The sequence below is a fragment of the Tympanuchus pallidicinctus genome, unplaced genomic scaffold, assembly GCF_026119805.1.
Source record: "Tympanuchus pallidicinctus isolate F22 unplaced genomic scaffold, pur_lepc_1.0 scaffold8, whole genome shotgun sequence".
Classification (NCBI taxonomy): domain Eukaryota; kingdom Metazoa; phylum Chordata; class Aves; order Galliformes; family Phasianidae; genus Tympanuchus; species Tympanuchus pallidicinctus.
In genome coordinates this window covers 15328025-15353871 of record NW_026294802.1, presented here as the reverse complement: position 1 = coordinate 15353871, position 25847 = coordinate 15328025, and the positions used below count along the sequence as shown (strand labels likewise).

The 25847-nt window shown below is 49.4% G+C and overlaps 1 protein-coding gene across 15 annotated transcripts; it reads left to right on the top strand.

Annotated features, from left to right (window-relative positions):
- Nucleotides 1-13983: 13983 nt before the first annotated feature.
- On the top strand, nt 13984-24918 carry LOC128073456 (suppressor of cytokine signaling 1-like). Of its 15 annotated transcripts, none has more exons than XM_052668405.1 (4): nt 13985-14346; nt 17319-17439; nt 19827-19951; nt 23454-24918. In XM_052668405.1, the coding sequence occupies exon 4, from the start codon at nt 23520-23522 to the stop codon at nt 24156-24158; it is 639 nt and encodes a 212-aa protein (XP_052524365.1). In that variant the 5' UTR covers nt 13985-14346; nt 17319-17439; nt 19827-19951; nt 23454-23519; the 3' UTR covers nt 24159-24918. The 15 variants fall into 15 exon arrangements, with proteins under 15 accessions (XP_052524374.1, XP_052524365.1, XP_052524362.1 ...); XM_052668410.1 differs by lacking the exon at nt 13985-14346 and adding an exon at nt 14449-14535; XM_052668412.1 differs by lacking the exon at nt 13985-14346 and adding an exon at nt 23131-23248 and having other exon boundaries at nt 14575-17439.
- The last annotated feature ends 929 nt before the right edge of the window (nt 24919-25847 follow it).

Genomic DNA, 25847 nt, shown 5'->3' with positions numbered 1-25847 from the left:
CCCGGGGCGACCGCGGCGCTGCCTGGAGGGGCCGGGGCCGCCATTTTGGTGCTCCCTCACCGCCACCCTGCTGGGGCGCGCAGCTGGTGTGGGAGGTCTCTCTAAACTCATCACTGCCATCAGGTTCACAGCCCGTTAAGAGAGTAACGAGGGGTCTGAAGCTGTAATCCGCCTGAGGGGGTCCTGCTGCATCCTTGGCTGCCTCCTGAAGAGATGTTGCTGATGGTGGAAGCTGCTCGTATGGCAGTGTTATGGTGTGAGATGCCGTACGTGTGACCCAGGAGCATCATAGGGGCATCAAATAAGCTCTGTGCTTCACGCCAGTGCTGGATTGTATCTCTTTTTGATGGAGGAAGTGTTCTGAGCTCTGACATCTGCTGTAACTGCTCTGCACTGGGAATGAGAGCCACTTACACACTGCTGACTGCACTGCAGAGCTGAGCTGCGGGCAGGTGAACAGCAGACAGAACTGCGAGTAACTCCTTCATCTATGAAACTTGAGTCCTCTCAGCCATGAGGGGCTCATGAGGGGCCTGGAGCACCTCCCATACGAGGTGGGGCTGAGAGCTCTGGGACTCTTCTGTCTGGGGAAGGGAAAAGACCGAGAGGAGATGGTGTCAGTGCTTATAAATACCCACTCCCAGCGCGGGAGCCAAATGGATGGGGCCAGGCTCTTTTCAGTTGTGTTCAGCAATAGACCGAGGGGCAGTGGGCACACATTGGAACACAGGAAGCTCCATACAACCGTGAGGAAAAAATTCTTTACCCTGAGAGTGATGGAGCACTGTAACAAACTGCACAGGGAGGCTATAGAGTTTCACCCTCTGTTCAAGATACTCAAGACCCACCCAGATGTTGTCCTGTTTGTAGGAACCTCCTTTAGTGGGGAGTTGAACTTGTTGACTTCCAGAGGTCCTTTCCAGCCCCAACAATTCCGTGATTCTACAGTTATCATTTGCCCAAAAATGAAGTGGTGTATAGGCCAGGTTCAGGTTCATAGTTCTCTCAAAAAAAGAGAACAAGCTACAGTCAATCCCTGATAATCCATGTGAGTGCTGCTTGGTGGTGCCCAGCATTCCCTCCATGTCAGAGCCTATAACCAGACCCAGCAACAGCTCAGCCCTGCACAGCCAGGAGCTCACTGTTCCCAGGTGTGATGAGGGAAAGAATTGGAAGCAGAATAAAACTAATGAGTTGATAAGAACTGTTTACTAAAGAGAGAAGAGGAACATGGAAACAAATATACAATGATAACAATATACATATATGCATATACATATAGCTGCAATGCAGTTGCTCACCACCTGCCGACTGACACCCCTTAACAACACAACTGCCTGCCAGCCAGAGCCTGCCAGCAATGCAAAGCCTCACCTCCTGCTCTTAGAACACTCAGCAACCCCCAAGCAGCAGCTGCCCATCAGCCAATTCCCCACAACTTTACAGACTTCTGCATAACTTCACATGGCATAGAACAACCTTTTGCCAGTCTCCTGGCTCTGCCCTTTCCTCTGCTGCTACACTGTTGAGGCCAGGACAAGCCTGGTCCCAGGCACACTGTCATCAGTCAGTTTTAATGTTCTTCTGTGTCATGGCTTGGGTTTGTGAGTATCTACATGATGTGCCTTTACAGCCATGTTCTCTGCCTTGGATACAATAACTTTCCACAGCGCAGTGGCCCAGATGGATTTGCCTCTGCCCTGCCAGTTGTTCTGCTTCAATTGTTGCAACCACCCCCTTTGGGCTTTTGCCACCATCAGTGAGTCAGTGCAGAGATGAAGTGCTGGTTACTTTCGTCCAGCAACATCAAAAACCAGCTGGATGGCCTTCACTTCTGCAAATTGGCTCAATTCACTTTCTGCTTAAGCAGTTTCTGCAACTTGTTGTGTAGGGCTCCATACAGCAACTTTCCACCTCTGATGTTTTTCCAGCTCCCTTCATACGCTGCCAATTTCTCTTTGGTTGGAATATAGCAAGGCTTCGGATCCTCTGTATTCCTGCCTCCAGAACCCCAGGTGTTGATATCGAGTCAGATTCTGTCAGTCCCCAAGTACTCCTCAGCTTCAGTGTAGAGTGTGTTTTTTACATCTTGTCCTCCTCGGACTGGCTCAAGGGCTACTTCATGAGCACTCCTGTTTAAACTGTTAAAAGGTCTGTTGTTCAGGGCCCTATGTGAAATCGTTCTTCTTCCAGGTCGCTTGATAGAGAGGGTTTACAACCGAACTGCAGTTCGGAATTTGCCTTCAAAAACAAAAAGACTAAGAAAGTTTGTTTCCTTTTTGCTCATTAGTGGGCACATAGCAGTTACTTTGTTTATCACATCCATAGGGATCTGATAATGTTCATCTTGCCATTTTTTTCCTAACAATGGGATCTCCTGTGCAGGTTCCTTGACCTTACTTTGCCTTATGGCAAGACTGGCTCTCAGAAGCACTTGGATTGTTTTCTTCCCTTTTCTCAAAAACTTCTGTGTTGCCCCACATGACGATTTCATCAATGTATTGCAGGTGCTCCCCCTTTTCCAATGCATTCTGGATCAGCCCATGACAGACGCTAGGGCTTTTTCCACCCCTGCGAGAGTCAATTCTGGTTGTACTGGACGCCCCTCCAAGCGAAAGCAAATTGTGGCCTGCACTCTGCCGCCAGAGGGACTGAGACAAATGCACTGGCTTATCATTTGTGGTGTACCACTTGGCTGCCTTTGATTCCAGTTTGTGTTGAAGCATGTCCAGCACAGCAGCACTCAGCGATGGCGTGACTTCATCCAGGCCACAATAGTCCACTGTCAGCCTCCATTCTCCCTTGTACTTTCGCATTGGCCATATGGGGCTGTTAAAGGGTGAGTGAGTCTTGCTGATCACTTGCTCCTCCATCTCCAAGGCAACTATGCCAAAAGCACACTGGTACCCTTTTGGGTTCTAGAAGTACCCTCTCCTGCAGTAATCTATACCAAGGATGCACAGAGTCTCTGGGCCAGTCACAATGGGGTGCTTTTGCCACATATTCCCTGTTAGGCTTATTCTGGCTTCCAGCACAGCGCTTGGGATACCCTTGTCACTCCAGAAAGACAGATACACATATAGTTCTGATGTGCCAGGCCACTGAATTGCACAGTCCAATAAAACCAGTGGTCCATTTCCTCCACTTGGCTGGAGGCAGGGCCCTTCAAGTCCTGGTTATTGTATACATCACTCACTTCTCATGAATGCAAATTAAAATGCTAATTATCAATGTCAGAAGCACAATCAGACCATCCTGTCTCAAAGACTGCCCACTGGAAAATGCAGCAGCCATTTTCCTGGAAGAATCTTTTTTTTTTTTTTTTTTCCAATTGTTGTTTCTTGCAGTTCTTTTACCAGCGCCTTTAGAGTGGAGGTGGATTTTCTACCCCACTTCCTCATGCCCTCTCCATGGTCACATGGGTAAAACCACAGGATAGCTCATGGTGTGTACCCACTACGTTCCCCCCCTCAAGCAGAGGAACACTTACTTCTAGTAGTTGAGAAACTGGTCCAAACAGATGGGGAATAGGACATAATGTCTTTGAACTGCTGGAACTCCAAAGACAGTTTCTCCACATCTGAGTCACAGGCCCACGGGGAAAAAGAGAAATTTTATTTGTGTTGTTGAAGTAGGCTGGCCACTTCATCCACTGTTGGATTTTAATTATCTTTTCAGACCATTGCTGCCAGTGTGCTGGCATATGATGATGGTGTACTCCATACAATATTCTACCACATAGATCACGGGCACTTGATATCATCTAGATCTTGGAATAACTTCCCATTGTCCAGGTTAACGTTATACGTCACCTCCAGCACAGCTGCTTCCCTCAGGTGCTGCATACCTTTCTCGATGGTGCTCCACACGCCTAGGAAACACACCAGATCTTCCATGAAGGGATATTTTTCCTTCACAGCTGACACATATCGCCTCCATAGGGTGATGGCTTGTGTATCTTTTCAAATTGCTTTGTCAATGCTCCTTTCCCTAGACAGCAATTCCAGCTGCCTGGCTTCACTACCCAGTAACTCCAGTCTACTGGCCCCGTTATCCCAGCACTGGAGCAATCAGGTGACAGTATGCTCAGCTGGATGACAGCTGAAATCTTGCAGCTTACTCCAAGTTAGGGGTTGAAGGGTTATGAGTTCAGAATCTTCCTCCTGTGCTCTTGATGGCCCTGTTTCATCTTCTCCTTCCATCCTCATTTTAGTAGGAGTTTTTGTCCTTAATAAGCACGCCTCAGGCCAGATTTGTGGGGGATATTCATAAATAGTCGCTTAACCTTAAATAAAACCTGATACACATTCAGTAGGCAGAGCAATATTAACAGGCTGGTTTGAACATTCCTGCTTATCTCCCCCATAGCCTGGTTCCCTAAGGAGACAAAGTAAAGAGTGAAATTATTAATAATTTCCAAGATATGGTTCCCATAGTATGAAGATGACTGCAACATCAAATACAAATACCAGATTAGTTTCCCAAACAGTGTTACACTGTACAAAAAAATGATAACCTTAATCCAGCCCCTGGAAATGGTAAACTGCACTACAGGAATCATACAGCAAGTAATACGGTTCCATGAAAAAATTCTGAAAGATCTCCAAAAACAGAAAAAAAGAGCATAGTGACCAATGGCCACCAAATTACCATAACACTCTTGACAATTTTAATGACTCTGGTCAGATCTGTCGTTATCTCAACCCTTTGAGCCCCACATTGGATGCCAAGGGACTGTTGTGCTGTGTCCTGGCAGCCGTTCAGCATCGCATGGCCCCCAGGTGAGATAAGGGAGAAAACTGGAAACAAAATAGAACTCATGGGTTGGGATAAAAGCTATTTACGAAGACAGAAGAGAAAAATGGAAACAAATATGTGATGATAAGTATAAATATAAATAAATAAATGTATATATCTGCCCACAATGCAATTACTCACTGCCTGCCAGCTAACAACACAACTGCCCACCAGCAATCCCCAAACAGTGGCTGCCCTCCGGGCAACTCACCACAGCTTTACAGCCCTCTGTATGAGGTCACGTGGTAGGGAACAACTCTGTGCCTAATTCAGGCCACTTGTCTTGGCTCAGTCCCACTCCCTGCTAGTGCATCATAAAGGCAGAGGCACTTTCCCACTGAGCAGCCCAGCCCAGTTCAAGGCGCGCTCTACTACCAAAACGTTGGTGTGCTTTCAACACTGTTTCAGCAGACACCAGAACACAGGCTTACCACTCACTTTCTGTCAAGGACTCTGGGCAACCAAATGAAGCAAAGTCAAACTGTGCTGTGAACAGTGATACACCTTGCTGGAACAGTTGGAGAAAGCAGAATGGATGTCTGCTCTAAGGAAATTGTTTTTATTGTTGTAATTGAAAACTGTGCTCGGTTCAGCGCATTAGTTTCCTAAACTGCACAATACATTTTTCAAACAGCCTGTGAAAAAAGTAGCACAGCAGCTCACAGCCTTGTTTCTCCTGCCCATCTCAAAGTGGGCTCTGTACCACAGCAGAAAGGTAGCAGCTTGCTATACCATCACACAGAAGAAATGAGAGTGCCGTTCCACTTGCAGCCTCCTCCCCAGATCAGGAATCCATATAGGCTTGAAAAGCCTAATGCTTTGCTTTTTCTTAGGCCTTCTGTGTCAAGCAGGAGGATGAGTAAAACAGAGCACAAGCACTGAGGAACCATGAAGAGGGAGAGAACACAGTACTATGCAGTTTCTTTCCTACAACTGTCAGCAGTGGATGTCTGATTACAAAGGGAGAAAAGCAAGAAGCAGCTTGGTAGAACAGATCTGTAAAATGTACTCAGTCATTGCTGCTGCTGTTAGAGAGAGCAGGGTCTTACTGCCAGTTGCTAAGATTTGATGGTAAGAAGCCATGCAAAAGCTCTGTAACTCTTAGGCAGCGGCTGCAGGGGGGGCTGCACACGGGCAGTGGCTGCTAGGATTGCTATTCTGTGTACATCTCCTTCATCCTGCAGCCAGAGGTCATCTGGCGCCAGGCAGTCAGAAGAATTTGGCCTTTTTGCTTTGATTCACAGAGACAACCTCTGGGCTTTAGGTGGGAAGGATGCCTCTAGTGAATTCTGGCTCCTGTGTCTTGCATTCCAAGTTACTTTCTGTAGGAGCTGCATCAACAGAAACCCCATGGGAAAGAGAAAATTCCTCATAGAAACTACCAGAAATAGGTGATGTGAAGATGCTTTTCGTGAACAAAGACAGCTGCTCCAGAGGGGAATCTTCTTTCAGAGCTGGAGCTTAAAGTGGAGGTTTTACAACACTGGCATGCGGCCCTGGACCCAACCTCAGGAGCAGCAGCATCATGCTGTAAGCCAAAGGCAGACTGTTAAGGTCTTCTCCAGTTCCCTCTCATCCTCTCTTCTCAAACCCAAGTAATACCGCTTAGTCACACTGAAAGAGCAGCCCAGCATCCTGCAAGACTGTGTATTTCCCTGCTGACCCTGCCTGGCAAACCACTCCCTGCAGGCTTTGAGGCCCCTACTGAGGATGCATGGCAACATTTGGATAGCTCACAGAATTTGTTCTATTGCCATCTACTTCAGAGAAGTGCCACAGGCTACTGAAGTGAAACTGCTGCCAGCAAGAGACCAAGTTAGACTCCACCTGGCAAGGTGCTGGGGTGTTGGCTGGGCTGCTGGTAGGAAAGGCTGCTTTTACTTAAAGAACTGGGAGTTGGAGATCTCCCATGTACTTAGCAAAGGATAATTTAACCTCTGTGTCCTTGCAGAGGAGGAGGAAACTTGCAAGTGTGAACACCGAGACATGCAGAGCTGTTATGCTCTGCTGACTTGGAACTGCATTGATCTGTTTGTACTAGCTGTGGGTCTGGTGAGGAAACTTTAAGTACAGCAGATTGATTGCTGCCAAGGGACAAATTCCCCATAGCTAGTCAGATTCAAGCTCTAAAGTACTGGCATATTGATCTCTTTATTGTGATTTATTAGTAGTAGCCCTGTACCCCAAACTCTCTTGCGCAGTTATATGAGTGAAAAAGCATACTATTGCTAGCTTAACTCATTATTTTTCAGAGTACTGCACAACCTCTACATAAAGCCCCACACTGACAGGGCAGCTCACAGTGGAGCTGGAGGAAGCAGAGAGGCACTTAATGATCACAAGGCAGCCCCTACACCTTCAGTCCCTGGATCCCAAATGGGCCCTCTGCCCTTTGTCATGCACGCAGCTTGGTGTCCCCCTGGCTGTGGAATGCTGCCCTCTGCACAAGGTAGCAGGGGTAAGGACCCCATCCCCCAGTCTGACTTGTTCAGGAAGGAGAACAGGACGTTGGAGAAGCAGAGCTCTCAGTGAAAGACTGCACCACAGATCTGCAAGTTGTGAATGTTTTACTGTGGACATCTTGCTCCCTTGAGTCCCATCCATAAACTGTGCTTGCTTTGGAGGCAGTTCTAGGGAGTTACAGGGGTTTAAATGAGCTGCCCAAATGGGAAGAGTTGAGAAAGGCTATGAGCATCCTGCAGCCCAAGATGTTCTGCCACCTCTGGGCCCTGCTTGACTTTTGCTATGTATTTTTCCTTTAGTTTTCCCTAATTTTCTATTTAGTTTTGCTGATGTGAATGAGTTTCTGATGCCTGAAGTAGCTGCTGATGTATTCAGCTTAAAAAAAAGCTGAGATGTTATAGGTTGATTTCTCTCCCCTGGCTCCGCCAGAGCTCTCCAGACCTGAAGAAGGCAGGAAAGACAAATACGTGCTGGCTCTTTACCCGCCACAGTCTGGTGATAAAGGGAAATCTTTGGCAGTTGAAGTTAATAGCCAAGATATGAGTGGTTGAAAAAGTAGCAAGCATCTGCTCCAGGGATTAACCTGCAGCCAGAAAAAATAGAATTTGGATAGTGGGGATGCTGGAGTATTAAATCATCCCCACGTGAATCATTGCTGTTGGGCTGGCAGCAGCCTCAGGCACATACCGTGCATCAGCAGCAAGTGGCACACATTTGTATTACTTTATTTGCAACTAATGAAATAGCTAGAAACATTTATTGCATATAAATTATATATGAGCACCCATCATACAAATAAACTCTCTCCCGTCTCAGCTTTCCACTTCCTCTTTAATCAGAAAGTCTTTTATATTTGGGGTTCAGATGCAAGAGTCTCTGCTGGTTCCCATCCCTTGGGCCTACTCTGGTTAACTTGTGAGGAGAGCTGCTCTCCAGTTCTCTACAAAACCCGTATATGCCATTAGATTAAGCAGCTATTTTGATGTATTTAATGGAGTGGGAAGGGCAGGAGTTTCTATCCTGCTCTTGTCTAGGCTTTACCTCCCTTCACTTTGAAAATCTGGCAGATTCCCCATAAGCTGAGGCAAAATAATAGTAAAAAACCCAAAGTAACCTGACACTTGTAATTACAGGCCTACCAGCTTCTTACTGACCTCAGACAAAATAAGGAAATGGTGCATACATAAGAATCATTAAAAGCAAGAGAAGGGTTGTAGCTAATGCCAAGTCTCCTGTTTATGGAAAAGAATCCATAAAACTGAGCTGGTAACTGTTGGAGCTGTAGGTTTGGGGTTAGGGATTTGGCTGATAAATACAAAAGCTGTTGATGAAGTAGGGCTCCAGCAAGGAATGTGATATGGTCTCACTTTGTGTTTTGATTAAAACAAACAAACAAACAAACAAAAATACCCAACTTAAAATGATATCAAATTCACAACATTTGTTGTAATTGGATCTAAAATTGGCTAGCTAATATGTCCAGGTGTTACAGCAGGTATAAGCACACCACATGTGTTTTTGAAACAGCCCAGTGCTAATTTAACCAGCGTGGGCCCCACTCATGGACTGGCAGCTCTGTCCATGGGAGAAGGGACTCAGGCAAAGGCTTGGCTCTTGGGGTAGGAACAGTTGAACAGGAGCTCATTGTGCTGCCTTTGCAAAGGCTGATTTGATCCTCAGGTGTGTGAACAGGGAATGCAGAGCAGGAGAAGTGTGATTATATTGCATCTGCTAATTCCATGGTTGTGACTGTTGGTGTGAAACAATTTGACATCTACAACTAAGGGAGGAAATTAAGAAATTGGTGAGGCTTCTGCAGGTTGGAGGACATCTGGGGGAGGCTAATATGATCAAAGCCTAAATAAACCTACATGAGGATTGAATTTTTGCTTCTCTAATAGCTACCCCTGCCAACAATTGCACAAGAATAGGGCCTAGACACAAGATACACACTTTATAACAGTGAAAGTAGTTAAATACTTGAATTAACTTGTGATGCTGTCAGCTTCCTTATCACTGGCAATTTTTGAATCAAGATGGGATGTTTAACAAAACAGCCACAATGAGACAGTCCTTTGTCAGGTAACCATCAGGAAAGCAGACCAGTCTGAAACAGACACCACTGTCAGATAGTAGCAGACTGCAATGTCTTTGCTACAAATACCCCTATAATTATAGTCCCTAGCTATATTTCTTTTTGTTTTCCACATTATTATTCTTCAGTTAGAGGCTCAGAAGATACCACTGCTTCTACGTCCAGCAACCACGCAGGACCTTTTTTCTGTGTTGTCTGTGTCTTGGCTAGCTCCTTCAGGATGGCTTCTTGTGGCTGTTTTTATCTTTGGATAATGGAGCACTGGCACAAATTGCCCAGAGAGGCTCTGGAGACTCCTCCTTGGAGATCTCCAAAAGCTGCCTGGATGTGGCCCTGGGCACCCTGCTCCAGGAGTCCCTGATGAGCAGGGCTTACAGCAGATGGATCTGGATGGATCATTCTGATTCAGTGAAAGCCCTGAAGGAGGTGAGCATAATGAAGACTTGAGGCTCAGCATCACCTCTCAACGTGGGGGAGCAAACATGGGGAAGCAAGGGCAGAGATGGGGCCACGCTGGCAGCCAGCAAGAAGTGCCTTCCCTTTCCTCTCCCTCCTCTGCAGAACAGCAGAGGGTGTTGCAGCCCAGACTGAACACCCAGGTCACTTTCTCCCACTGGCCACAGCTCCCCAGCCTCCAGCCCAGCTGCCGGCAGGTGTGGGAGGCCAGCAGCCTGAGAGCTGCCTTTAGGCCTCCCCGCAGCCTCGCTGGGTCACGGCGTGTCGGGCAGCGTGTACCTTCGCTTTCCTGGAAAGCAACTTGTGTCGATACTGAGAAGAGCCTTGTTCTTGGAGGGGGAGGGGAGGCCCGGCCACTGCTTCACGCTAAGGGGCCACTACTTGTGCTAATTTTTCTTATAGGGCTGAACTAATGCAGCCTGCACTCACTCTAAACCACAGAAAGGTGTTTTTGTTTGTTTTTTTCTTTGTTCTTTTTCTTTTTTTTTTCAGGGGGGAAGGGGAAGGGAAGCAAGGGGCTGGAAGATTTTTTTGTGTGTTGATTTTGTCCTTCCAGCTTTTTCTACCTGTGATGCTTTTTGTTTGTTTGTTTGTTGCTCTTCTTCTTAATGCTTTGCTGTTTGCATCCACCAAAAGGAGGCCTTGAGAAAGGACCACCTAAAAGGTAAAGAGAGAAAGGTATTTGCAGTAAAAGGCTGTACATTTTGTGCTCTGCCTGCAGGCTGGATACACAGCACATCAGGAGGTCATGGCAACCATTGCCTACCTACGCCCCAAGCATCCTTCATCCTCCTCTCTATACATCTTGTGCACTGTGTTGTCGCTTATGCTGTGGGGTCCTTGCCTGCCACATCCTTGCTTCTCTCCATTGACGTTCTTCCAGGTGGCAGGAGCTCCACATGCAGGCTCTGGGCTGCTCTGATCAATCACCACCAGGGTAGGCTATGTGCAGAATAGTTGATCTTCTACCCATGTTCCACCTGCAAACCCAGTCTGCACACTTTGGAGGACAGCAGCTTTGGGTCTGCCTGGAGGCCCAGTAAAGCACTGAGCCTCTAAATAGTCTGTAATGATCCAGAGACCATGCTTCAGTCCCATCTGAGCTTCCACACACAGGATTGCTGGCAGAAGGGCAAAGTAGCACTAACACTTAGCATCATAGAACCATACAGGCTGGGAAAGACCTCTAAGATCATCTGGTCTAACTGGTCATCCAGCCACCAATACTGCCTGCTAAACCAGGTCCCTAAGTACTACATCTACCCTTGAACACCTTCAGGGATAGTGACTCCACCACCTCCCTGGGCAGCGTGTTCCAATTCATTGCCACTCTTTCAGAGAATAAATTTTTCCTAAAACCAACTTGAGCCTCCCAACTTGAACCTCCCCTTGATGTCATTCCATCTTGTCCTATCATTGTTACCTTGGAGAAGAGACCGACCTCCCCTTTGATACCACCTTCTTTCAGGTCACTGTAGAGAGAGATAAGGTCTCCCCTAAGTCCCCTCTTCTTCTGACTGAAAAACCTCAGTTCCCTCAGCTGCTCCTCATCAGACTTGTGCTCCAGACCCCTCACTGCTCTGTTGCCCTTCCCTAGACACACTCCAGGGCCTCAATGTCTTTCTTATAGTGAAGGGCTCAGAACTGATCACAGCACTTGAGTTGCAATCTCACCAGTGCCGAGTACAGAGGGACAATCACTTCCCTGCTCCTGCTGGCTGCAGTATTTCTGATACAAGCCAGGATGCCATTGGCCTTTTTGGTCACCTGGGCACACTGCTGGCTCATATTCAGCCAAGCATCAACTAATATCTCCAGGTCCATTTCCTCTACACAGTCTTCCAGCCACTCTGCCCCAAGCCTGTAGCATTGTCTGGGGTTGTTGTGACCAAGATGCAGGACCCAGTACTTGGTCCTGTTGAAATTCATCCCACTGTCCTCAGCCCAGTGATCCAGCCTTTCCATGTTCCTCCATAGGGCCTTCCTACCTCCAGGCAGGTCAACACTTCCCCCCAACTTGGTGTCATCTACAAACTCACTGAGGGTGAACTCAATTCCCTCATCCAGGTCATCAATAAAGATATTAAACAGGATGGTTCCCAAGTCTTATCCCTAGGGAACAGCACTTATGAACAGTCACCAGCTGGATTTAACTTCATTCACTACTGATCTCTGGGCCCAGCCATTCAGCCAGTACTTTAACCAGCACAGTGTACCAGCCCAGGCCATGGGCTGCAGCTTCCCCTGGAGAATGCTGCGAGTGACAGTGTCAAAGGCTATGATGAAGTCTAGATAGACTACATCAACAGCCTTTCCCTCAGTCTCCCAATTGTAGAAAGAGATAAGGTTGGTCAGGCAGGACCTGCCTTTCATGAACCAGTGCTGGCAAGGCCTGACCCCAGTTGTCCTGCACCTGCTGTGCCGTCGCACACAAGATCTAACTGCTCCATAACCTTCCTTGGCACTGAGGTTAGGTTGACAGGTCTGCAGTTCTCCAGATCTTCCTTACAACCCTTCTTCTAGATGAGAGTCAGGCTGTCAAGTCTCCAGCCACCTGGGACCTCTCCAACCACCACCTTCCCACCCCAACACACCCCCTGCCCTCTATGTTCTTCTCATGTTGCTTTTCTGCACCTCTCTTCCTCTCTTCTCCAGATCTTCAGTGCTTCATTCTCCCCACCTTGGTCCGTTTTCTCGCCACCTTACTGTTCCATTCCTGCAGGGCAATGTGTGCTGTCACTTTCCCACAAAACTATCCTCATTTGCTACCTCCTTTGGGTCAGCAGACACGAAGCTACTTCAGCATCCCTGTTCTTGCGAGTCAAGTCTGAGCTTTGGAAAACTGTGGTCAGTGGTGCCCCGGCGCCACGTCTCACCAGCTTTTATTGCTGGAGAGGATTGCTGCAACACACTGCGGCTGTAACCACTGCAAGGTCACTGTTCCAAGTGGATGAGGGAGGAAAGGGCAAGACCCACGGGTATGTTGTTACTTTCTAAAGCAAAGGCAAAGAGAAAGAATAAAAGGAAGAATTAGAGCAGTTCGCTTACTGTTAAGGCAAGGTGGCTGGTAGAGCCTATGAAGTCACCCAATAAATGCTATAAATACACACAGAGGGAAACTGGCTCCCTACTAGGCAACTGTTAAGCAAACCACAGGATATTTTTGAAGCCGCCATCCAAAAATACAAAGAAAAGTGTGACGAGCCTCCTTGTAAACCAAAAATGGAACGGATGAGCATTTTGACTCTGCTGTGATTTAGGGCTCCAGCGGGCAGGTCCTCCCTGAAAAAGAATTACCGCTTTGCGCCGGCTCTTCTGGAAGCTCAGAAATTCTTCTGTGGTCAGCAGCATCTTCATGCTTGGTTGAAAGGAAAAACAAGGACTGATGTCTCAATACTTAGCGGAACTTCTGGCAAGGCTGCAGGTTGGATTCAGTGTGCTTCTGACTGCTTCACGATCCCCAGCAATGCAAAGCAGCTGTAAAACTCTTGCAGTCAGCTGCATAACCCAGAGTTACAGCTGCTTTGCATCACCAGACTGGTGCAAAACAACCATAGCACGTCTACATTCTGCATCTGTGCATGGCTTTTGCAACACAGCAATCCACCTGGCACGCATGGAACAGCCACAGTGGGACTAGGCTGCCCAGAGAAGCTGTGGTGCCCCATCCCTGGAGGTTCAAGGCCAGGTTGGATGGGGCCCCGAGTAGCCTGAGCTGGTGAGTGGCAGCTCTGTTCATGGCACGGGATGGGATTGGATTGGATGGGCTTTGAGATCCCTTCCGACCCAACCATTCTGTGATTCTATGACCCGGACTTGGTTGCAGTGTATCAATGAATCAGAGTTCCAATGGTGTAAGCACTGCCTAACTGCAAGCTGGGCCTTTGGCAGTTGTGGGGTTTGTACAGAATTGTGGAGATTGTCTTTTCTCCTGCTCTTTTTCACCAGCAATATGAACACACTACACACAATGTACGTAGCGTTCTATCTCCTGAATTTTTTTGCGAGCTCTCCCGTTTTTCCGAGGTTTCCGATCGTTTCATCTGGCACACCGAGACAACAGCGCACATCTTAAGGCGCCTGAAAGTCCGGAGGGCTCCGCGCAGCCCCAGCCCCCTCGCAGCCCGGGGGCGGTGCAAGCAGGGCCGAGCCGGCCGCCGTGCCCGGTGCCGCTGGGGGGGCCCGGCCCGCGGTCCTTGGGGGGCAGATGCTGAGGAGCTGAGCCCGCAGCGGAGGGACGTTCTGAAACGCTTTTCTTTTTCCTTCTTTCTTTCTTTTTCCCCCTCTTTCTCCCAATCTGGCCAACTTTTCTAACTTTTCCTTTTTCCTTCTGCACTGTTTTTTCTTTTCCCCACTCGGAGAAGCCACGCCGTGGAAAGACGGGGTGGCGGTGGAGGAGGGAGAAACCCCTCCCCTTCCCCTCCCCCGTGGCTCCTTCCTCGGAAAAGCCACACTTGGGGGGTTTCCTCCCTTCCCTCCCCCTTCCCCGCCGCTCCCAGCGGCCGAGCAGCGCCCGCCGGGCACCTCCCGGCCCGGTAAGGCGAGCCTCGGCCTCGGGCCGGCGTTGAGGGTGAGGGCGGGGGGATGCGCGGCGCGGGGCCGCCTCGGTTTCGCTTCGGGGCGGGAGAGCGGCGGGGGAGGGCCGGGCAGCGCGGCTGTCGCCCCGGCGCCGAGCGCTCGCTCGCACCGGCGGCAACGCGACCCTTCGCCGGGAGATGCGGAGAGTAAGCGGGGCTCGGGGGAGGGGAAGAGAGGGGACTTTTTTCTTCTGGCTCGAAGAAGCCCGGAGGCAGCCGGGGCCGGGAGAGGGGCGTGCGGTCCGACGGAGATCGGGACGAGAGGCTCTCCGCGCTTCTTCGCCCGCCGCTGCACCGCGTTCCGCGCAGCGATGCGGGGTCGGGCGGACCGCCCCGCACCTGCGCTCCTCTGCACGCGCTGCCGGTGCTGCCGGCGCTGCCCCGCTCGGCGCTCCTGTAGGGTCGGCTCTTCGCCTCTTCCCAGCTGTGGGTGCCCTTTCGGAGAGTTTTTGTGCAAGCTCAGCCTGTGCTCCTCTTAGGATTTCTCCCTCCCCACACTTCGGTTTTTTTTTGTTTTATTTTTTTTTAAATTATTTTTATTTTTTATTTCTTTAATTTAAGCTTGGAAACGGGATCTGAACAAACCCTGAAGGTAACCGAGAGGAACTCGAGAATGTTAAATTTGTATCTGTGGCTGGTTGTTTTTGTTTGTTTGTTTGTTTTTTTGTTTTTTTGTCTGTTGATATGAGGGAAGGATGGGAATGCGGCTCGACCATTGTTTTGGGAAGTTTGGGGTAAAGAGCACATCTGCAGGCTGTGCTCTACCTGTAACTCTCCAGGTCGGGGCTGTGTGGTCCCAGCAGCGGAGTTTGCATTCAGAGAATGTCAATGCAAAACCCAGCCACATGCTGACCGTGCTTAATTCTGCAAAACGGGGTGGGATGAGAAGCAGCTGCAGCTTCCTGATGCTTCGTTTGGTGGTGACCGGGCGGGCCCTCGTGGGGCCGTGCAGCCCTGTTTCATTCTCTAAGCAGCCATCGCACAGCCTGTGGAGTTTCAGCAGACTGCAGCCATGTGCTTGAGATGATGCTCGTGCCCAGGCTGCAGTGAGCCACAGGTAAACTACCTATGGGTGTAAGGGAGCACAGGGGCGCTGTGGGCTGGTGCAGCCCCCCCGGCCTCTGTTTGCAGAGGGCTGAGTTAGGTTTCCAGATGACAGCTTTGAATACCAGCTGGTGCCTCCGTCTGTAATCCAGCTGGAATGCCTCTGGAGCTGGTGGGCAGTCCGTGCAATGGTAGATTCCTTGCTGCTGTCACTAATGCTGTGGTTGTGTTGCTGAGAAACAAACGGGAGAGGTTTCTTCCCTGGCTTCTCCTCTCTGTCCCTGCTGGAGCTTCATTCTTCTTTCTTCAGTTCAGCAAGGTGTTCCCGTAGGGCATCCATTGGTCTCAATGAGAGGCTGATGCAGAATGGGGCTGCCCATGCCTCAAAGCCCATGGTGTGGTTCAATGGGAGTGTGTGTGGTTGTAGGGGGCGGTGGGTTTTGTAAGCCAGGTGTTAAGTGTGTGTGATGTTGGAGGCATGGTGTGTTTGTTGCAAAGAAGGCAACTAATTGTTACTTTAATTACATCCCTGCTGGTGTGTACTGAGAAGCAGGAACTGAAGACAGGCATGGTACCAGCTTACCTCCTGACACTGTCTGGCCTTCCACTTGGCATCCGTGCATGGCCTCCAGCCCCACTGAGGCACTCATTAGCTGAGCGTTTTGCTGGCCTTGGCCTCAGTGCCTTTACCCAAGCAGGTCAGTGGTGCTTGGGGCAGCAGGACTCGGTGGCTTTGCATTAGGGAATGAGCAGTCAGAACGAGCCAGGTGAAGTTCATTTCCCCCATGACCAAGTGCAAGATTTCATGTTAAGATGGAGAAGCGAGGTGTTGAATGCCCTATATTTTAGCCCCTGGGAATCTCAGGCTGGGCTCAGCAGTTAGCTAATAGTACAGCAATATCGACTCAGCTTTAGTAAAAAGGCTAAATGTTGGTTTCCGTGTTGTCTTTGGAGCCCTTAGAGCTGCCCCTTATTTTCGTCCTCTTCAGTGGAGAAATGAAAAGGCCTGTGTGCACTTCACAGGAAATGAATGTCTGATACACGCTTGCAGGCTGCTCATTTCCAAGAACTGCTCTCAAGGTATTTTGATAATGCACATTCTCTCTGCCTTCTCCCTTCCTGCTCCCCTCATGCTCTCTGTGCTGCTATGTGTTCACAGATGTGTGTGAGCCCAAGGTGGGCTGTGCTGGTACTGGGCTCAAGCACAGGCGTGGGGCTGCGGGAGCTCAGCGTTGGCACTGCCTGAGATCGCAGGCAAAGCCACACGGGGCTGGCAGCGCTCAGCTGCCTTTGTCTGAGCACCCCCTGCAAATGCTGAAGGAAAACGTTGACTTGGGTAACAGTCCTTGTGGCTCTGCAGCTCAGCAATGCTGCGTGTCTGCTACCTTAGTTTCTCGGGAGCAAACTTGGGCTTAGGGAGGTCTGTGCCTTTGGCTGGGCTGCCTGTAGCTGCGTGTAAAGTTGGAGCAGTTTTGAAAGGCAGTGCTTAATACGAATGTTAAAACAAGCCCTTTGCTGCTGGATTCCTCTGCTGGAGCATGGAGGGGTGGGTGCTTCACAGTGATGGAGCAGAGAAGTTTGAGAAAGAAGAGAAATGAATGCTCTCAGATCAGCTCTCTCACTTTCCCCAGCAGCATTTTAACATGTGTGTGATTGGAGTTTTTCCCTTTTATGAGTTTTAGAATTACTTACTTTTCAATCTCGGTTACCTTTGAACTTCCTCTCTTCTCGTTTTATGAAAGAGCATAAAAAGAGCAGCCTGATTACAGGGGTGTTCCTGCTGCACCCCCTGCGTCTCTCTGCTCCATCTGAAAGCTTGCAGGTGGCTTCCTACCATCCATCCTCAGGCCCATCCCCGTTGTCTCAATTCTGCCTTTGTATTTCAGGTGTGCCAGGTGGTGGCATTGCAATCACCTTCCCACCCTGAGTATGGTCCGCTGCACCCCACTGACTTCCCACTGTTTCAGTTTTCCACATCTCTTCTGATCACTCCCTGCAGCCCTGCAGGTAAAATAGCTTTAAGTACTGCACACAGAAGGAAGAAAGCCAAAACTCTGCTTGCTTGCTTAGCTCCTCAGCAGCTCCTTCACCCCCTTGCTGGTGGCATCCCGGTGAGCTGAAGGATGGATTCCCCCAGAGGCTTTCTGGTTTTGACAAACTGAAAACACCATTTGTTTTCATTCTGTTTATCTCGGCTACCTGCTGTCCTGCTTTCATGACAGCCATCCTCATGGAAATTTGTTCCCCACCGAAACTAATTCATATTCCTTTATATTCGGCTCCGCCAGCACTTGCGTTTCATCTTTGCAAGCTGTAGAGGTTTGGGCAGGCACTGCCATTGCTGCATTTTTGTACAGTGCCTCTGACCGTGGCCACTGCTTGCAGTGTCCCTTGCACTGCTTGCAGGGGTCATCACAATCTGTCCCTTTAAGCTTTCTTTAATTGCTTCTCATGACTCAAGTCACTTCTTGCCCACTCCTGACTCTCGGGACTAGTTTCTTTATTTTGTTTGTTGGAAATTCGCATTGCTGTGTGGCTCTGCTCTGCATCCCTCATTCCTGCTGCCAACAATACAGGGATGGATTTGGGTCCCTCGCATCTGCTGGGGCCTGAGAGCAAAGGGAGCAGCCCTCCCCTGTCCCCTCAAACCTGTGGTTCTGAGCCAGTTTTCCCTGTGGATGCTGTTCATTTCCAAGGCCTGGTGTCTTCCCTGAATTCCTTTCCTGTTGAATGTGATGGTTTTGACGAGAGGCAGCTGGCATTGTGGGGACCACTGACAGCTGTCGTGTCTCAGCATTTACTCGTGTTTCTGACTGGGTGCTAGAACAGCCCAAACCAGTCAGTTCAGCCCAGCATGATTGGAAGAAGCCTCCCCAAACCAGTGCCCTGTTGGGCAGAGGTGGGCAGCAGCACATCTGTCTCTCTCAGCTTCAGCAGGACAGCCTGAGCTGCGGCTTCGAAGCCGGGTGCACTGATTTCCTGTTTCTAACAATTTTTATATTTGCGTTCTCTTTTTGCCAGTGATGTGGAGGGGGAAAAGCCTCAGAGCCCAAACCCGGACCCACATGGGTCAGCCGGTTGGGTGCAAGACAGGGTTATGGTTTGATGCGGGGCTGAGACTGCTGGGAAAAGGCTGTTTGGTTTGGAAGGAGTTGTTCTGAGTTCACAGAGTATTTCAGAGGTGTGAGGAAGGGACCATGAAAGCCACGTTTCTTCCAGCTGTTTCAGTTAGGAGAGCAAAAGCAATTAGCTTTCCCTATCAACTGCCACCGTCGTTATTTATTTTTTTGAGCAGACATGCATGCAGGCTGCCCTACCCTGGGGAATACTTGGAGCACATCGAACTATCCCATGGGTTTTCTCCATGTAAGAACCTTTCAGCCCGTGTCAGCAGAGCATCACATTGAAGCAGAAGGCATGTCATAGAAAAGTGCATAAGAAACACAAAACCAAAGCAACAAATCCACAGGGAGGTGGAATTACTTGTGGGTTTTGGGGTATGCTCTCCAACCCCAACATTATCACAGAGGTTTGATAAGACCAGTCCTTCTGGAAGATCTGTAGAAGGGTTTCCAAAGCTCTGCATGCACTCCATCTATATGTGGAAACAGGAAATGTCACAGCATGTGTAGTGTTGTGCTGCCTGTAGGAGATAACAAACGTACAGAGTTTTTCATATTGCATCCTGCTTGAATGCTGGCTGTATAGGGAAACACGGTTTTGGTTTGGTGTGAGTTTGTGTGTGTCACATTCTTTTTATCTGCTTTTGGAAAACAGAGCCCTGTACCCAGTGTTGTGTATTCCTTTGTTTCAGACACAGTGTCACTCTTGCACCAGGCTCTGATTTATGGTCATGGCATAAAAGATAGAGGGAGCTGCAGTTTCCCCGTGGCCACACTGTGCTGGAGGAGTTGTGACTGACATTGGGATGGTCCTGTGCACCCTTCTTGTACCAGAGGTTGCGATGGGGATTGGATGCATGCTTTCAGATGGGTTGCTCTAACTGTTGTGCCTTCTGTTGAGTGCAAGCTTGAGCTTGCTATTACAAATCCCAAAGTTTTTTCCTGTTGCCATGATGTCTTCACATTTGGTTTTTATGGGTTCTGCTTCCTAAAGACAATGACAGTGATAAGGTCTTTGCATTTGTCCTTAGGGCATCTGTGAGTTGTCTGGTAGTTAAACACATCGTGGCTTTGGTAGCAGCACTAACAATAATGACACCAATAATGTGTTTGTTGCTATCTGAAGTGCTGTATAAAGCCTTCTACGGTCATACAGGGTGAGGAGGGTTGAAGCATAGCAACCATCTCCAGATTTGTTGCATTTCACACCCATATTACAGCCAGCTAAAGGGCTCAGTCATCTGTTTGATGGGCATCTCTTTCTTTCCAAAGGATGGATGCACTTTCTGGGAAAGCTCTGCAAAAACTCAGCATTGCTGCATCAAGGCTCCTGACTTGGGACCAGTTGCAGGCCTGATATCTAGCAGCTCTTCCCTATGGACAGTAAATTTCAGGAGGTAAGTGAGCCCTTCAAGAAAGAAAAGCACAGGAATGAGTGCTCTCCAAGTGCTTGAAGCCACCATTGAGTGTGCCAGCTGTATCCAGCCCTAGGGCTGGCTTACACAGCAGCTGCACACAGCTGCCTGCTTCACCATCTCCATACATGAAACGCGTGGCCTTGCCTGAATAGTGAGTCAGGAGGAAGGCAGAATGCCCTTCGTCAAGAGCACTTGTTTTGAAAAGCTCTTGAACTTGCAGCAGATCAGAAGGCCTGGGGAAACTTGTCCAGCCTTTCAACCAGTGGGACATTGGTGTTTTGGAGATGTTGCTTTGGATGTAAGTGCTCTTCTTATAGTATAGAGGCAGCGATGGTCTTGGGTGTTGAGGATTTTGGGGGCTGTTTGGCAGTGAGGAAAGAAAACAAATCTTGGTATGGCAAAACAGATGAACCTTAAAAATGAAATACTAGTAAGTATTTGTAGTGGGCTAACTAACACTACTCTGCCAGCCAGTCATCTGTGGAGTTGGGACACTGAAGCTAAACAAACTCATGCTGTCTGAAGATATGACCCGCGTGTAGATTTCAAACCAAGTCAGTGCGCTATGAGGATGCTATTTTTGCACTTACTTTGAATTTGAAATGATGACACAGTCTCGGTTCTTAGTCAGCCAGACTTCTAGTAGCAGTGGATTTTTCTTAAAGGAGTTGGGAGAGTGACTCAAGGTTGAAAACTAGGACAAACAGTTGTTTTCCTGTTTTGTCAAACAGTGTCTGCAGCCTTAAACAAGTCAGACAATCACAGAATCGTTTGAGTTAGAAGGGACTCTTAAAGGCCACCTGATCCAACTCCCCTGCAGTGAACAGGGACACCTACAGTTACATCAGGGTGTTCCAGCCTCACAACAAATAAACACAAAGTGTTTATTTGTTGTTTTTAAAGTAGTCTGAAAATGAAAGACATCCGCCTGCTTCTGTTTTCCAGTTGGGATTTATTGTCCCCTATCTAGACCTAAAGTTTTGGTTTGGACCCAAGAGAAGTTGCCCTTTGGGCAGAGTGGCTGCTGGTGGGAGTGGGGATCCTTCTTGGTCCCATCACAGCTGAAGGCTCTTAGCAGGAGTGCTACCTTTTTTCCCCTTTTCTTAACTAATGTGAAATGCTCTACAGCTTCCTCATCCATCGGAGAGGAAAAGGAGAGGGATGGAGATGCTGCATCTTCTTGTGGTGCCTGCAGTGCTGAGTCTTTGGTGGTGACAGGTTGCCCTAATGGCTGCACGTGTTGTCTTGCTTATGTTCTGCTCACCAAATCAGATTCCCCTAAGATTTGTTCTGACTGGTTGAACCCTCTGACAAGCTTTTAGCTGGCTTTTTTTATTATTTTTTAATGGAAAAGAAAAAACCCAGCTTGATTAACACCTTCCTCCCCCTCCCACCTTTCTCAGAGTGGAATTTCCCTCCCACAGCAACACGTGGCTCAAGAGCAGGATCAGTGGTGTTCAGAGCAGTGCCAGGGATGTTGTGGTCTGCAAATCACAGGGTAGAAAATAGAGTGCCACTGAAGAGGCTTCCCAGGCTTGGACAGTGTGTATGGAGGCCAGAGTGTACGACCCTGTAATAGAGGTGCAGCTGACTTATTGATACCACTGTTGAGCATTGCAAGAGGAATGAGGAGAGAAAAGGTGACCCCAGGCAAGGTGCTGCTGGGCACCTCTGGGTCCCTGTGTTCCCTAGTGAGCCTATGGCCACAGTGGGGCCCACTAGGGAAGGGGCACAGGCTGCTGGGCCACAGCGTTGGGCCTGCTCAGAGCATGGCTGTGCTGCCAGCGACTGAGTCTGGGTTAATGGAGTGTGTCAAGGGACCGAGGGCAGGGGTTGGCGGTGAGCGAGTGACTTGTCAGGCCTGGGGAAGTGGTATGTGACAGCTCCACTTCTCACACAGAGCGAGCCTCTGGCTTGGGGCTGTGGTTTCTATGTTTATGTATATATATATACTCACACATACAGAGAAAATGTATTTTTTTAATAATTGAAATGACTCTGATGGATAGCTGATGGCAACACTGGATACACGACTCTGTTTTCCAAAAGCAGACAATCTGGTGGCAACATGACGCACAGGAGATGAGCGGGGTTGAGACAGCGAGAGAGGGCACCTGCCTGAATCATAGAATCATAGTCGTAGAACGGTGTGGGCTGGAAGGGACCTCAAATCCTACCCAGCTCCAACCCCTGCTGTGGGCAGGGCTGCCACCCACCAGGTCTGGCTGCCTTGGTCCTCATCCAACCTGGCCTTGAGTGTCTCCAGTGATGGAGAAAAGGAAGCAATGGGAGCTGAGGACGGTGGCTGGGAGAGGGCAACAGCACCTGCAGGCAGTGGGGAGATATCCCTGCAGCACAAGCAGAGTAGATGGTCCTGAGCAGAAATGCTCCTTGGGCATCAGCAGAGCCTGGTGTCAGCACAAGTGCTCTCACTGGTGGCAGCTCTGAAGCTGATGATGCATTTCATAGAATCATAGAATTATTAGATTGGAAAGACCAATAGAATCATTGAGTCCGGCCACAAGCCCATGTCTATGACTGCTCTAGACCACGTCCCTCAGTGTGACATCTTTCCTTTTCTTGAATACTCCCAGAGACAGTGACTCAACCACATCTCTGGACAGCCTGTTCCAATACAGCATTATTCCTTCCGAAAAGAAATTGTTTCCAACGTCCAACCAGAACCTCCCCTGGTGCAATTTGAGGCCATCCCATCTTGTCCTGTCGCTGTTTCCCAGGAGGAAGCCAACTTCCCCTTTGCTACCACCTCCTTTGAGGTCACCGTAGTGAGGTCTCCCCTGAGTCTCCTCTTCTCCAGACTGAGCAACCCCAGTCCCCTCAGCTGCTCCCCATCAGACTTGTGCTACAGACCCTTTACAGCTCCACTGCCATTCTATGGACATGCTCTGGGGCCTCAGTGTCTTGTAGTGAAGGGCTCAAAACTGAACACAGGTGTGGACCTGGATTTCTTGCAGATTGGATCTGGGAGTATCCTGATGTAAGGGAATGGGGCTTTGGTGGGAAGGGCTTGTTCCATTCTGTTGTTGCTTGTGGGTCTTGCTGTCTGTTCTGATTGAGGGGTTGCTGAATGCCAAAATGAAAGATACCCTTCTGCTTGGGAAATTCTTCTCACTTGGGAACTCATTTCCTCTTGCCAGACTCAAGACCACTCTGAAAAGCCCCTGGCCATCCAAAAGAGGGAAATCACAAAATAATGAGATCTGCTAGATACAAGCCAGCCTAAAGGATGTGCTGAGAAGCCCCTAGATGTGAGATGTATGAACCCAATGGATGCAGCAATGTAACCCGGTCCCTTGCACTGGTGTGGCCCAGCTGGAGTCTCTCCTGCTTGTATTTGCTTGGTGTACCTACAGCTGTGGGTTGGTGGCACACCACGGCACGGCTTTTCTCCCTGAGAAATGTCCTCACTTGCTCGGTGCGAGGATGCAGGGGTTTGCCTCACTCTGCTTCTCTCCTGCAGGCTGGAGGCGACAGAGAAAGCATGGTAAATGCAGCGTCTCCCTGGGATCCATGGGCTCTTTGAGAGATGATCAGAGGGAGGCCAGATGATCTGCAAAACACACGCACCACTGTTGCTTGTCTGCAAAGGCAGCATCGGAGCGTTCTCCCCAGCCCCGCACCGCCTGGCCTGCCCGATCGCTTCCGGATGTTTCGCAGTTGCGAGTGGGAGGTCCTGGAGCGATCCCTCAACATCCTTCAGGCCAGTGACTTCTACTGGGGCCCGCTGTCCGTTGGGGAGGCCCATGCCAAGCTGCAGCGGGAGCCCGTCGGCACCTACCTGGTGCGAGACAGCTCGCAGGGGAATTGCTTGTTCAGCCTGAGCGTGCGGATGCCGACTGGGCCCGTCAGCCTCCGCATCTCTTTCCAAGAGGGCTATTTCCGTCTGAAGAACTGGTTTTCGGACTGCGTGGTCCGGCTGCTGGAGCTGGTGGTGGCGGGGACCCGCAACAACCCCTTGCACTTTGATGAGATGGGGGGAACTCCTCTGGTCTTTTCCGAGCCATTGTGCCGGAGCCGCCGGACTGTGCCCACGCTGCGAGAACTGTGCCAGCGGCACCTGCCTGCTCCCGCCGCTGCCATGCGGACGTGCCCACGGGAGGCGGCGGTGTCACCCCTGGATGGGAGAGTGGTCCCCAGCCCCTCTGCAACTGGCACTAGGAGATGATGCTGGGTATTTGGAGGCGAAGGGTTGCACACGGCCATGCTGGAGGGGCAGGGTGCCTGCACCCACTGGCTGCAAAAGCTGTGTCTTCAAACAAGCACAACATGCTTGACCTTCCCCCATATGGCTGGGGTGAAGCCAAGCCTGAAGAACAGCTCTTCCCACCCCCAAGTCCTGCTCTTGGCTCCGTTCATGACTAATAAGCTTGAGAACAGGGCGAGCTGCCTGTCCCAGGTCAGCTCCACTACCCAAAGTGCCTAAGCTAGTTTATGCTGCCAGTGTGCCTTCGTGAAGCCATATGGCCCCACAGTGCTGCATCCTGGGTATTGGTGGGCACGGGCCACAAGCTAACCGGAGGCCACATGTTAACAGGAGTCCACGTATCTGTGCCTGAGCACAAATGCAAAATCTGCCCCTTCAGAGATCAGCACTTTTGGGGAAAAAACATTGCAGCCGTGTACAATATGTGCAGCTTGAGTGGCTTCTGCATTGCTTTATTTGAACAGGTTTTTGGGAGTGCAGATGAGTTACTTTATACTACGGGCATCGTGCTCCTGAGAGGCAGGTCTGAGGTCGGTTCTGCCCTGCAGGGTGTGAGCAGACCCAGTCCAGAGCCTCTTATCCTCATCTGATAGTATGCTGCTGCCACCTATGGGCTACAAAAAGGTGTTTTGTCTTGCCTCAAGAAGAGGCAAAGAATTTTTTATACAACTCCTAAATTTTAATAAACATGTTTTTATACTTATTTTTAAAAGCCAACAGATACAGTGGTGTTTTCATTCCGTTGCATTGCTGGAAACCCCATTAGTCTAGTGCAGAGGCATGGTAATCAAACTGCACCTGAACAAGGGAATTTCTTTTGAAGAGCAGATGCAGTACATAAAGGAATGGTCCTAGCTGGGACCATTAGGTGCAGTTTACCTTACGGTGCAATGAAATAAGAATTGAATGAAAGTAAGATAATTCCTAAAAATGTAGGGGTGAAATTTTTAGAAGTATTTTTTTTTAGTGTTTTCAGACCTGAGCCGAGTGTTTGAAGGAAAGGCTGGTGCTTTGAGATTCTAGAGCATGGCACAGCATCAGTGAGCTGTAACTGCAGAGAGTGTGGGACAGAGAGGGATTAAATAGGGGTAGGAAAAATCTTAGCACTGTTGATTCATTTTAGGGTTCAGGTGGGCTTGATATCCTTGACAAAAACAAACAACTAAAAGCAGCTACATGGAAGCAGTTTAGTGTGTTTGGATATTGTGAAAGAGGACACCTGAATGGGATCAGGGAGGAACTGGCTTCCACAAGCATGTTGTGTGAGCAGACTGCTGTGCTCACTCTGCCCTTCCCCTTCAGACTTGCACAGGGAAAAAATACCAATTGCAGAGAGACGTGACCCTGAATTTGCTCTCTTGGCTTTAGGTGTCTTATCTGAGGAACCACTGTGTGCAGCCAGTGCAGAGAGAGATACGGCGCATTATTCATGGCAGGAGCTCTTTGGACGCTGAATTAATCTCGAGAGATTTCTGCTGCGCTGCTGGCAGCGAGGTCCTGCCCTCCTCCCGAGGCTCTGCCTTGTGATCCAAGGCTGCTGAATTAGTGCTGTGGGGAGATCCATCCCCTTGCCAGCCCCAGGGAGGGATGGGGCAGCCCGGTGGCACTGCAGCTGTGGGTGAGGGAGTGATTATCTCACTGTACTGGCTG

Coding starts and splice junctions, on each gene's coding strand:
- LOC128073456 (XM_052668414.1), top strand. CDS start 23,520: ATGATCAGAGGGAGGCCAGATGATCTGCAAAACACACGCACCACTGTT.